This window comes from Amblyomma mixtum, chromosome 5, assembly GCF_055824585.1.
Source record: "Amblyomma mixtum isolate Tamu chromosome 5, ASM5582458v1, whole genome shotgun sequence".
Lineage (NCBI taxonomy): Eukaryota > Metazoa > Arthropoda > Arachnida > Ixodida > Ixodidae > Amblyomma > Amblyomma mixtum.
In genome coordinates, this window is record NC_143016.1 from 26,490,516 (window position 1) to 26,503,329 (window position 12,814).

The 12,814-nt window shown below is 44.0% G+C and overlaps 2 protein-coding genes across 8 annotated transcripts in view; one reads left to right on the top strand and one right to left on the bottom strand.

The window, feature by feature from the left end:
* LOC149341565 (putative sodium-dependent multivitamin transporter) overlaps positions 1-12,801 on the bottom strand; it is a 41,497-nt gene extending 28,696 nt beyond the window's left edge. Inside the window, exons 1-2 of one of the 7 annotated variants that reach the window (XM_089543652.1) lie at positions 12,601-12,801; positions 12,109-12,166 (exon numbers count right to left, since the gene is read on the bottom strand). The gene's annotated coding sequence lies outside the window, so the exon portion shown is untranslated. Of the gene's footprint in view, positions 1-5,687; positions 6,261-6,794; positions 6,950-12,108; positions 12,187-12,600 lie in introns of those variants that run through there. The other 6 variants (XM_089543651.1, XM_089543653.1, XM_089543655.1 and 3 more) reach the window with 6 other exon arrangements.
* On the top strand, positions 6,833-12,235 carry LOC149341566 (hypoxanthine-guanine phosphoribosyltransferase-like). Its single transcript, XM_089543658.1, has 8 exons — positions 6,833-6,980; positions 8,196-8,302; positions 8,839-9,022; positions 9,561-9,626; positions 10,132-10,232; positions 10,684-10,730; positions 11,136-11,212; positions 11,640-12,235. The coding sequence occupies exons 1-8, from the start codon at positions 6,957-6,959 to the stop codon at positions 11,694-11,696; spliced, it is 663 nt and encodes a 220-aa protein (XP_089399784.1). The 5' UTR covers positions 6,833-6,956; the 3' UTR covers positions 11,697-12,235.
* Positions 12,802-12,814: the final 13 nt, after the last annotated feature.

A 12,814-nucleotide genomic window follows, 5' to 3' on the forward strand; every position in this document is an offset into this window, starting at 1 on the left:
AGGCAGTAAAATCACATATTGCATTTTCTTAAATTGCATATTACATTTTGTCAACAATGCATTTCCCCGAGACACAGCTCTTAGCACACGCCAGTGAGGTAGTGAATGCTTTCCATTTCAAGAAACACACTGATGACTTCATTAGACAGGCTTCTACTACCCAACAAAAGACGAGCTGGCCTTCTTGAAAATTCAGAATCGCACTTGCCTACACGCATGCTCTGACCTGCCCTCCTTTTCGAGTGTTCTAGTTTAACTTTTTTGCCTAGCTGTTAATTGTGTTAAGCGCTATGAAGATTGTCCAGCCATTTAACCCTAGCTTCAGTTGTAAGACACAGCTCGTCTTCCCCGTACTTTTTCTTGTTTCTATCCATTTGTGAAGGAAGCCACAAACAACTTTTTCCACACCTAATTTACATAGCATAGCTCTGTACACAGCAGCTAGTCACGAATTAGACAAGATGGAGCTACCTATCCCTATGAATGCGCACAGTGGAAGCCATTTTTTAACCAGCACGACCATCTCACAGAGCACCCTCATTAGATCAGCTCACCATGATTGGGCTGTCAAATAGAGAGAGACAACAAAAAAAAAACATTCCGCATAACAGTCCGTTTTGTAAAGAGAATATGTATTTTATGACACCACATAGAGTTGTCAATACAGGTGTAAAAAGAATGTCAAAATCAGTACCGCTGGCAAGGTATGCAGGGATGATTGCCCTACTGGTGAGCAGCTCTGGACTCTTGGCAAGGATATAATAAAACCCAGCTGCACTCTCACCCCCTCCCCCACTTCTCCTCTTTCGTGCAGCTGTTGCACTGTTCGACGGCATGCTTTGCTGCGGTTATTAAGGAAGGATGTGGCTTTCAGCAACAATTTTTTAATTCCTTGATGCATTTACATGAAATTTTATAAGCATATTAAAGGTAAGTTTATGACCCCTGTCACAAATTTCTGCTGCTGTCTCTCCAGAAAATCATTTTCTAATATATTTTTCCCCTGAATTTTGTGAAAAGGCTACAGTCATCTCTAGAGTGCAAAGAAAATTTCATACAAGATATTTAAAATTTACAAATGTGAAAAAAAAAAAATGTCTTGACCTGCATTATGGTCCTAGGATTACAACAAAAGGTGTCAAACAGATGAAAAAGTTGTGAAGAAAACTGCTAAAGAAGGCAAGTACACAGGTGGAAAACTGCAACAATGCAGAGCCAGCGCAGTTCATAAAATAACTTTTTTGAGTACATCCGGATTGATTTCAGCAATGAAACTTTGGGACAGCATAAAAACTGAGGCATACAAGTGGATACAACAACTATCAAAAGTCAAAATTTTTTTTTGTCATTTTTGGGGATTTCAAAGCCACATGTTCATTAAAACTTGATGTATATGTGACACACGTAACACCATGAGACTGCCGTCAACTATAAAGGTCATCGAAACAATACACTGTGTACTGCGCGAAATTATCAGGTGTGTGCAAAAACATGAACCTATCAAGAGCAGCTAACAAAATTCAATTTTTTCTAAATTATCATGTAGACACAGTTTTTAACTCTAGAGCAAGTGACCTGTTGAACGAAAACATTTACGCACCTGTTAACTCGGTACAACAGGCCCACAACAAAATTTTAATACCTGCTGACTAGAGAAGTTATAGGCTTACTGCAAGATCTTCAGTGCACACCAGCCCACAAACATGTACAGCAAGCATGTTTCTACTAAGTGGTTTACAGGCACACAACATCCTTCAATTTCATCACTTAATAAAAATGTTACATTCCAAGAATGAAAACTCAGAACAATTGAACTCATTAAACATTGAACTCATTGTACGTACTTCCCATGAACCACGGGTAGCTTCAGCAGATCACAGCGCTTCATTTCCCTCTAGTAATCTCAGTATGAAACCCAGTGACTAAGCTTGCCTATCAAGAATGCTTATTTCCAACCACATATCACCGCTGAGAACAGCAAGCACCTCACAAAACTTACGAGCTTTGTTCACTCCAGAAAGCCAGTTATTTCTCGGTATTTACTCATTGTACAAATTTTGCTACAGACAATGCAAAACCAAGAAACCACTGCAATTAAGATAAAGCTTGCATAAAAAATATTCATGAAGTGGCAATCTGAAAGCTTGGTTGCGCTGTCATGTGGCATCATATATGCCAGCTAAAAAGGCAACACCATATTAGTTAATACAAGAGGTCACGTAATACTTTTCACTGTAAGCAGAAATTCCTATATAAAATTTTCTTGCATTTCTTCTTTGTGCTTTAAAATGCTAACACTGCAAACGTTGATGGCAGACTTGTCGAATCAATAAATAAATAAATAAATGCAAGTATTTTTTTATTTCATGAAATTGTGTGCAACTTCCCCTTTTAATTCTGTAGATTCACCAAGTTCCCAAGTTTTCAGTAGTTAAAGTTTATCCTTCTAACTTGTATGCATGCACTGAACAAATCATATCAATGCTCCACAGCCCTTTGTATGAACTTTAAAAACAGTTACATTTATACAGCCACTCATGTTTTCCTCTGTTGTGCTGCTGTTTTGTTGTCTGCTGCTTTATTTGTCAAATCTCACTTGACAATAAAAGTATCTCCCAAAACAGTGACTAGGACATCTCCCACATTTCGTTTAGTGAAACCACTACACTAAACCAATACACTGACACTGAATGCCTGTGTACAGTGCCATGGGAGAGTGGCAGCTGAGTGTGCCTCCACGTTTTGGCAGCATTGGCAAGTCATTCACAAAGCCCTTTTTTTTTTCTGTGGCACTCGGGCAGACTCATTAAATAATGGCATAAAGTGTTCACACTAAAATCCCTTCAAGGGATTTCAGTTCACACCAGTCCCCTGTGTCTACTGGTGACAGCAACAAGATAGTTGAAAAAGTTTTACGAGTGCTTGGTTAAGACTAGACACGCTCTCACAGCTTATAACAGGATACTAGAGCAAAAGCCATACAAGGAAGCGAGCATGCTTGAACCTGTAGCCTTCCTCCTAAGGTAGTTCCTCATAGACAAGCAGCATACCAATAAATCTGACAAACAGGAAAGAAAGCCGGGGCAATGTCATGCTATGCGTGTCAACAGGTGCAGGTCTCTCCCTTACGAGGACACAGCAGAGAGAGAGAGAGAAAGAAAAATTATGCAGGGCACTCAAGACTACCTACATGCTTTGAATGCGAAGGCATGCATTGTTTTTATTTCCTTTTTATATATTTTTATTTTTCTTCCTCCCTTTCTAATGACACACCTAGTCATTAGCATACGGTCTTAAGGCAACGCGTACACTAGATTCATCTTTGTTCGCCAAGAAGGGATTTGTAGCCAATGGGTTGCGTGCTCTCCTCGCAATCAGAAAGTCCTCGGTGCCATTCCCTGCACCTTCGGAAGAAATGTTCATTTTCTTTGCCGGGTCACTGGTTTTGGGATGCCACTTTTTCTGGACATAGTGTTTCGTTGCTGACGGGCCATATAATGCTTTCACATTGATCAACTTTATTTGTAAGTCTGTGTGCATTGCGCCTCCAAGTGGGGACAAAGTTTCTCTCTCCTTCAGGCATCTTCAGTACAAATATCTTAATTCAGGTCGTTTGCACACTTACACACCTGCTCATGCAGTGTTTTGAACTGCATTTACACTTTGCACTGCTCATTTTTTAAAGGAATACACTCTGGCTTGCAAAGTAAGTAGCAGCATATCATGTTTAGCCTGCTTGACATATCTGCTTGGAAACCTTAGACGGATTTCATTTCAACTTGTGCCACCTGCCACCTCATTTAGAAATCGGCTTCTTACTGCTATGTTCTTACGGATGCTCCAGTTATACTTTTGTTTAAGCGTGGCATGGGGTACCAATGAGAAACTGAGGATATCTTTCGAGTCAACGCTACCAATCCTCCATTTCCCAGGGAAAACCACAACTGTCTACAAATTGAGTAACCTCCTAAAATCTGAACCAGTTAAATGCAGACACTTCAGAATAAGGCAAGGGGGGAAGGGGGTGCGCCATCATAAGGTGGCTTTATTGAAGCCCTCTACTTCCATTAACTGACATCCTCAGCTCACCATTTCCCAGTCTCTTAAGTTTCTCTCGCATGAGGCATCCACTTTGCTTGCATTAACGCATAAATAATAGCTCACGTGTAAACATATCACATTAAATTAAAAAAGGAGCATTCTTCTCACTTTGCACAATACTTTGGATCATTTGCTCCATTTTATTCCTGCACACTACAGTTTCAGCATAGGTTTTGTAAATCCTTATTCTTAATGAGGCTCTTCAAAGTAAAAGCTAAGTATTGAAGAAAAAAAAGGCATGCAAAAGGAAAACTGTGGTTCCCTCCACTACGGCGTCTCTCATAGCCTTAGTCGCTTTGGGACGTTAAACCTCATAAACCAACCAACCTTTAAAACAGGTAAAATAACACTATACTTTAAAAAGTGAATTATGAAAAAATTACTCTTGCCCATTCCCCCTTCATTTTAGGAAGCTCCAGAGGCATATAATTGCCCAGGAACAAAAAAGAAACCTGCCACATATATGGCTATCTTTATTTTTATAACATATTTTTGCTCTTTAAGGTCAAATACAAATAATTGCACAAGTACAGTACTAATACCAGATGAGCATGAGCAACACAAACAAGATAGCTATGAAAGTCTGTATGTTGCACTTCTCTTAAATTTCAACCATTTCACCCCAAACCAAAAGGACTTTTCCTGCTTCCCCGTTATGTTTTACTGCGTTTCGTTTCCTTTATCGTGAAAGAGCTGCGTCGGAAAGCTTTTAAAAACGAGCACAGTTCTGAACGCGGCTGGCGCACTCATACGGACTTGTCCAGGAGTGGAGCACTGAACTTCGGAAATCCTGTTCCTTCGACCAGTGTCGGGCTCGTACTCAGAAAAAAAAAGAAGAGAAAAGATGCAAGCGGGGGGCGGACCTTAACGCTTTTTTTTTTTTGTCTCTATTGTTCGTGAGTAAGCAATAGACGGCACGCGCTACAGTAATCAAGTCAGTATCTACTAGCGGCACTGGTTCCGTTTCGAAGACCCTGTGCTCGCCGACGTGACCTCAGGCGAGTGGAGAGAGGGAAACCCAAAACGACGGCCGCGCGAGCTTTGACAAGGCGTTTATGGTTTGAAAAAAAAAAAAAAAAAGGAAGAATGGCAGGAAAGAAGGATGAACCCAGACTGCGAGCCGGAAAGTCTCCACGGTCACAGGAGAATAGCGCACAGTGTAGCGGCACCTTACATAGCGTGCTTATCACGCTATCCGGCGATCATGTACGGCCGGACCTTGATCTACAAACGAGCTTGGGTTTCTCCGCCTCCCGATTGTCTCGTACAATATCATCCTCCACAGACGAGACACAGCAAACAACGTCCGCGGCACAGGCAAATATTGAAAGTCATCCGAACAGTTTTTTCAATGCATATCCTGAACACCTGCACACACACACAAGCAAACGGAGCGCGAAGTAAAAAAAGAAAATCGAAACCGGTGAAAGTGCGGAGGAAAGCGCACGCAGCACGAAATGCGCCGCGCTTAGGAACCACGAGGCGCCCAATGTTGCGGAACAGCTCCCTGTCCCAAAAAAAGAAGAGGCACAATAAAGGCCAAGGCGCGCTGATTGCTTCCGCATAGCTCGAACACAAGAAATCACCTTGGTGCCACCGCTGAAGACTGGAGGCAATCTGACAGGAGGTCCCTCAGCGCTGGCGGTGACCAGTGGAAGGTTGAGAACCGCGGTGCGACGCCAGGGATGATCATAAAGTTGAGGCGGCTTTATCACGTGGCTCGCATAAGTCCATCACGCCGATCTTCCAGAACAGCCGAAACCTCGGCGTGGACTACGACACCGGCAACCTCCGGCCTCGCGCTCTCTCACGACGACTCCGGCGCGAACGTAAAAATAACCGCCGAGAACGCAAGGCGCGCCGCCACGGTACGCCGCGGGGCGAAAGGTGTCGCCACGCTCACGATTGTATCTCCCCTGTGGGCCGTCGTCTGCTAGCACGCCTCGGCGCACAACCCGAAACGAAGCGCGCGACTTCAAGCACCAACACGCCTTGCGTTGAATGCAAGGACAATCAAGGCGTCAACCATGGAGCGCAGCATTCAGAAGGCGAGACCGGTCATTAGTTTCAAATACCACGAAGTAGAAGCTATACAACCGCCGCAGCTACCAATGGCGCCAGCACAGCGCTCGTTAAACTTGTTCACCGCGCCTTTGTCCGCGGTTCATCTTCCTTTGTAGGAAAGGGCAACCTTCCGGCAACAATTAGCGACAAGGGGTGGTTATGTGGCGTGGAAGCACGTGACGAGGAAAAAAGCAGTCGATGCCGCACTCCGAAGCAGACGGAAGGAAATGCCCAATGCGCAAGCATGTGCTTGCGCAGAAAACATCTTTTGTCAAAGGTTCTCATACAGCCGTGTCCAAACACACGAACTTCGGAGATAAACAAAGGCCTGCATGTGATGAAAATAGAGAATTATCTACATTTAATTCCACAGCGGCCACATGCTGCATATCCAACCGACAGCCCCCTCCCGCCATCGACAAAGGCACGGTCGCTCGAGATAGAATCAGTTAAATAATACGTTGAAAACGAGTCAAATAAATATAAAAAGCACCATAAATACATAAACATAATTTCTGGCAAACGAGAGCGGAACAGCAAACTTTTGTAAAGCTTTTAAGCTCTACGCTTTTTAAAATCGCAACGCTTTTCCTACCGACGCGCCATGCAAAGAACAGCGGACAACTTACGCACGCGTCCGACGGGAATCCGCTAGCGCCACCACAGGGCAACTCTCAGCCGCAGCAGCTGTTCGGCTCACGCAGGTGCAGGCCAGATCCATTCAAACTTCGGAGCCGGCGGAGGCCTCATTCCCAGCTGCAACGAAGCTCCGAGAAGGCGGCGTTTAAACCATGGACGGCAAGAATTACGTGGTCGTAAGTGCTCATTTGTGGCTCCCCAAGAGGCACTGCGCGACGTCCGGCGGATGAGGCGCTACACGAGAAGCCATGCGGGTCGACCCTTGAATGAGGCGTCTGCTCAGTCAAAGAGCACGCCGCACCGGCAGCGAGTCCTCCTGTTAGTGAGCCGGGCCGTACTGTGGCCTCCGCACTACGACGGATGCACACGAGATTGACAGCAAGACAGGCGAGCCGGCGGGCCACTGCTGCTTTTTTGTCTCGCTGCTCTCGGCGACATGCTTGCGCGCGTGCGCCGCTGCCGGCTCCGGAAAAGACCGCGCACACGTGGTTGGCTGAACGAGTGTCGTTCATACGCACTTCGCACAGCGCGGTTTTCCACTGACGTAGATACTGCCGCGACAGCTGTGATCGCCACTGTTTGACGGCCGCTTTCCGGTGCGCCTACTTATGCAGTGATCTGGCAGGAATGTCCGTTTGTACTTCGTGCGTGCTTTGACAGCGTGACGACGCATGCGAGCCGTGGAAAGGAGTGAGCGAAAGATGTGAAATTCAAGGCTGAGGTTATTGCACTGCCATATATGACAGCACGGATGCATTTAACCTTTTGTTCTGTTTAGTATTGTGGGTAGATTCCTAATCGGTTTTCCTTATTTCTTTTCGCCTCTTTTGTCCTGCCGCGGTGGCACAGTGGTTACGGCACTCGGCTGCTGGCCCGAAAGACGCGGGTTCGATCCCGGCTGCGGCGGCTGAATTTCGATGGAGGCGAAATTCTAGAGGCCCGTGTACTGTGCGATGTCAGTGCAGGTGGTCGAAATTTCCGGAGCCCTTCACAACGGCGTCCCTCATAGCCTCAGTCGCTTTGGGACGTTAAACCCCAATAAACCATAAACCATTTTCGCCTCTTTTGCAAGCGAAGACACGAAATAAAAAAAGCTACCCAGCACAGCACCTTTCTGGTGACTACAGCAAGCATGAAGCCACCGGACAGCAATGCTAAGGAGCAATGGCTCTAGTATACTGCTCCAAAATGTTTGCACCAGCATTAAAACGGCCACTATGTCTGTGTAGCAGGACCACGACAGAAACTTGTCTGTTTGATCAACCTATTGCCACCAGCCCTGTGGAGGCTGCATGTAGTTCATCATCATGATGCCTCTGATGACGCATGCAAGCATCTATAGCATAATTCTTACTTTGATTACATGTGCAATGTATTTTGTGCACTTCCAGATACCAGACAACTTTACTGGCTATAGCACTGACCTCTTCTGTATACCAAAGCACTATAAGGATGCAGTCGACTGCGTATTTCTGCCGTGTGGACTTGTACAAGACCGGTAAGTACATTTGTTGATCAACTAAACTACTCATTCTCCCAGTTCCCATCTTTGCGTTCTGCTGAATGATTCCCTACCCGCAGACTATGCAGACAAGCCCTAGCATTGGCATTAGAGAAAGCAGAAGCACCTATACTCAGTTTCATACATCAGGTGCAATGCTGTCAAAGCTTGTTTGCGCTGCCTACATCGGCGATTAAAAACTAGTGTGTTCCTAGTGGTGAGCGGAAAATGATAACTGCTTTGCTTGCAGGCTTATTATGTTATGCACTTGTTATGAGCTTGTTTAAATGCACTTTAACTGCTGTCGACATGCTGTCGCTTTCTCGTGCCTTAGACCACTCGGCCACCAAAAAATTTTTAGAGGTAGAGGTCAGCAGAGAGAAGCTCAAGAGTGGGATCCCATTGGCAAATCTTGCCATCAGTAATAACACTCATGGCACACCTCTTAGTCACTTGCTAACTGTTTTAAGGACACCAGCAACAGATCCTGGTTGTGTAAACCACTTTGGATGTGCTGTGTGTGGCCTGTGCAGGATCGAGAGAATGGCCCAGGAGATTGTGTTTCACTACCATAACAAGCCATTCCGGGCACTGTGCGTGCTCAAAGGAGGCTATCGCTTCTTTGCTGACATGCTCGACAGAGTGCGACACTACTACCACTTCAACCAGAACTCTACGCCCTTCTCCACAGACTTCATCAGAGTCAAAAGCTATGTGGTATGAGAGACTTTCATCATCTGTGTTCCAAGCAAAGTTCACTAGGAGAGAATAGTTAAGCTCAAGCATTATAGACATTATTTTGGTGCACAACAAACCTCAATTACTTCATAATAGTAGCTAAGTTGAGTGCCTGCGGGGCAGCTAGTTCAGCTGTAAACCAAGTGCAATTGATATAGTATTATAACCTGTAGGCATCCCTTGTGGACGTGCTTTTCAAAAGTTAAATGTCAGTGGCATTTATCCAACAGGCTTTCCTGTAGTGGTAAAGACCAGCGAAATAGTTGATCTTTAAATTCTGCTTCTTAACGCCTTAGTCTGGCATCAGCTTTTGGAATTCCCTAGAAATGCTATCAGCAGAGCAGCAGCTGCTACAATGCACAAGAAGCAGTAATTAGTAACTTCAAATTATATTGCGCTTAGATGAATGCACTGCCTGCAGGTCTTTTCACAATTTAATAGATATGCTGTAATTCATATGGCTGCTATGTGAAGCCTCCTTCATTATCACTTCTGCTTGTATCTTCTTTTGATTTAGAATGACAAGTCAACTGGTGACGTTACTGTCATGGGATTGGACAGCATGGAGGCACTCAAGGGACAGGTAAGGACCCTCCATTGCACCTTTCGTACCTGGATCCTAATTGGGCATTACCTATGGATAAAAATGTCTGTGCTATTATAAAAGCCACCCTGATTTATTGTCAACACAGCTTGCACTTTTATCTTCACCCGTGTGACATTGCTATCGTGCTTCAAAACCAAGGTGTTAAGTGCAGCTGCTAGGTCAAAAAATTTTGCTGCCAGGCCAACTGAGCGGTGACTGTCGTTTTGTCTGCCAGTTAATACAAGTTAAGCATTTGCCAGAGGGAAAAGTCTGCTATCGAGAAGTTTCATGAGCAGAGGATGAATATAAAATTAAGCCAAGTAATACATGAAATTGTTTACCAGCTTTGTACAGCCACTTTTAAAACACTGACTTCAACCCATTTGGAATGATCTGTGTCACCACAGCCATTTACGTACTCATAGAAAGTTGTAGGAAAAATAAGTGCATATACCACCAACCTCTCCCAATCAGCTGTGTAATGGCATGCAACTTAACGCAGAACATTCTGATCGTTGAAGACATCATTGAAACTGGGAAAACAATGGCTGCCCTCGTGGAATACCTGAAGGCTTTCCAACCAATGGAGATCAAAGTTGCCAGGTGAGAGCACCTTCAAACCTTTCAGCGAGGACAGTTAGGAGTATAACTCACATTTTTTAATAGGGCGTAATATTTGCAGAGAAGTGAGAGAGAATGGTCGCAGTAAGAAACACTATTAGTGGTCATTTACAGTATTGCTGGTGTCAGTACACCTCTGAAAACTAGGTCAACATGAAAAACAAGGTCGCCATAACAGTCTCCACAGGCAAAAAAATACAGTGACAAGGAGTCATGTTTTCAACTTTCTGTGGATGCCCTCAATAATGTATCCAGTGAGCAGTATTGAAATATAAAGCTCTGCCACTCTCTGTGCAAATATTGGGAGGTCAGCGCCTGCAATCTTAACATACAGTGATACTAGGCACGTGTGCAGCATGACCATCAGAATATAAGGGGCATTAACTTCTGTATGCCTCTGGCAAACTTAAGTTATATTTTCTTATGTTTTCAGCTTGTTTGTCAAAAGGAGCCCTAGAAGCTCGGGCTACAAGCCAGATTGTAAGTTGACAACTTTCACAGGTGACTTCTGCATGCCTGCATAAAACACATTGTATTAAGCAGCTGGCACTCTGAAATACCCTTTTACTAAAGCTCATTCAGCACAAATACATTTCGAGAAGGAAAAGGAGAATGAGGAAACTGTTTGCTATCATGAAGTCCTACTCAAAGCAATAAGGAAGAGCGGAACATTATTTTGCAGCTATACTAGTTGGCATGAGCCTTTCTTTGCTAGAAGCAGAGATTGCAAAACCGCATTACCCTCATTTACACAACTGCTTTTCAATGTTTCAGTTCCAAGTCAGTTCTACAACACCAGTGTTTTGTCACCTCACCTGCCCTGTAGAATTGTACATCTGTGTTTCTGCTCGCTGTTCATGTTTACACTTCATTTTTCTGCCGCAGATTGTGGGTTCGAGATACCTGACAAATTTGTTGTTGGCTATGCCTTGGATTACAACGACCACTTTCGTGATTTAAGCGTAAGTGTCTACGAAATTATTCCTAAAATAATTATTTCATGCTGTGCCAAGAGCATAATTTCGATTTTTGCTGAAATATATATATGCTGATTTTCGTGTGTCAAAAAAAGAAATCTATTCAAGATGTTTACATCAGCTTGCATGCAGACACAATACAAGAATTAAGTCTGGGTAGCTATGTTTTTGCTCATTTGGTTATGCATGCATCTTCAAATGAAGAGCACTTCCTGCTTCATGCCTAGCAGGTAAAGCTTCTATTTCAAATGCTGTTAGACAAAATTCAAACTATGTGCCTAGTGATTTTTTTTTTACAGCTTTTGCTATGGACTAGGTCTGTTGTGGTGACCATTGAAAGTGTGCAATGACAAGAATTTCATTGAAGCTTTTTTGGTACATATAAATATCACTATTTTTCTTCAACTTCCAGCATGTCTGCATCATTAGCAGCGAAGGAAAGAAGAAATACGCAGCATCACGGTCTTGAAGCAAGCTGCTGACCATCATCGTTGTCACCTTTATTAATTAGCTAGCGCACACTCAATAATCTCTTGCACTATTTGCATACTAGGTTCGCATTTAAAAAGCCTGAAAACTGAAAATTCACGTAATGGTATAATGGGCATACAAGGTGTTTTTTTATACAGTCATACCCAAGACTGATGTACTTGTTGCACACCAATGCACTGTATCTGTTGTTTCTTATGAGAAGACTACTTAGTACGTATTCCAGTAGCCTTTGGTCAGGCTGCTGGAATGGGTGGCCAGACATTCCACGATACACACTCAGTGAGATCGGTTATGGCTATGCGAGGAGTAATAACTCGCTCTAATTCGATTTCTTAATAAGGCGGTTATTAACAAGGTTGTAAATGTTTGTACTGGAGCATGTTACTTACATAATTATGTCGTTGGCGCTTTTAGAGTGCCGTTGCTTGTTTCGCGCTGGAAACAGTCCTGCGATACGTTTTTACATCCTGTATGAAATACAATTATTTTGTTAATAAAGACTTTTTCACAGTTGAACATGTGCTGACATGCTTTGCATGATATTAAAATGCTGAAATTATCGTAAATTTAACCTGCACTATAGCGGATACAGTAAGGTGGTGTCACTTGAAGGACACGCTGTTACTTGGGCATGGCACTTCGTGCATATGTTTCCGCCTGCACAAAGCGGGAATTTCCGACAACAGCAGGCGCACGAGGCTCCCAGTCAGCAGTATTGCAAATTTTAACCGTTATTTAATCGGTCTGCCAGCGCTTAGGTCCGCAGTGAAAACTCTGCCGTAGAAGTGGTTATATACACTGTAAAGTCAGGAATGCTAAAGCTGACGCCCAGCGTTTAGCGGACGAGATAAGGCAATGCGAGTCGCCGCAGTACAACTTACATGTGTGCGCAGGGAACGTGGAGCCGTGTCATTGCCCCGTATGCAGGCACCAGATTGCACGAAATTGCGAAGCCGGCAGCATTCGTATGACCGGTTGATGCTCGGGGCACAAATGTCCATTTTGAACGAAATGAAAACTTCCAGAATCCCGCCAGCGTTCACAAATGCACAAATAAGCACTCCATACGCGCCACTGGAGTGCAACATGATAGTG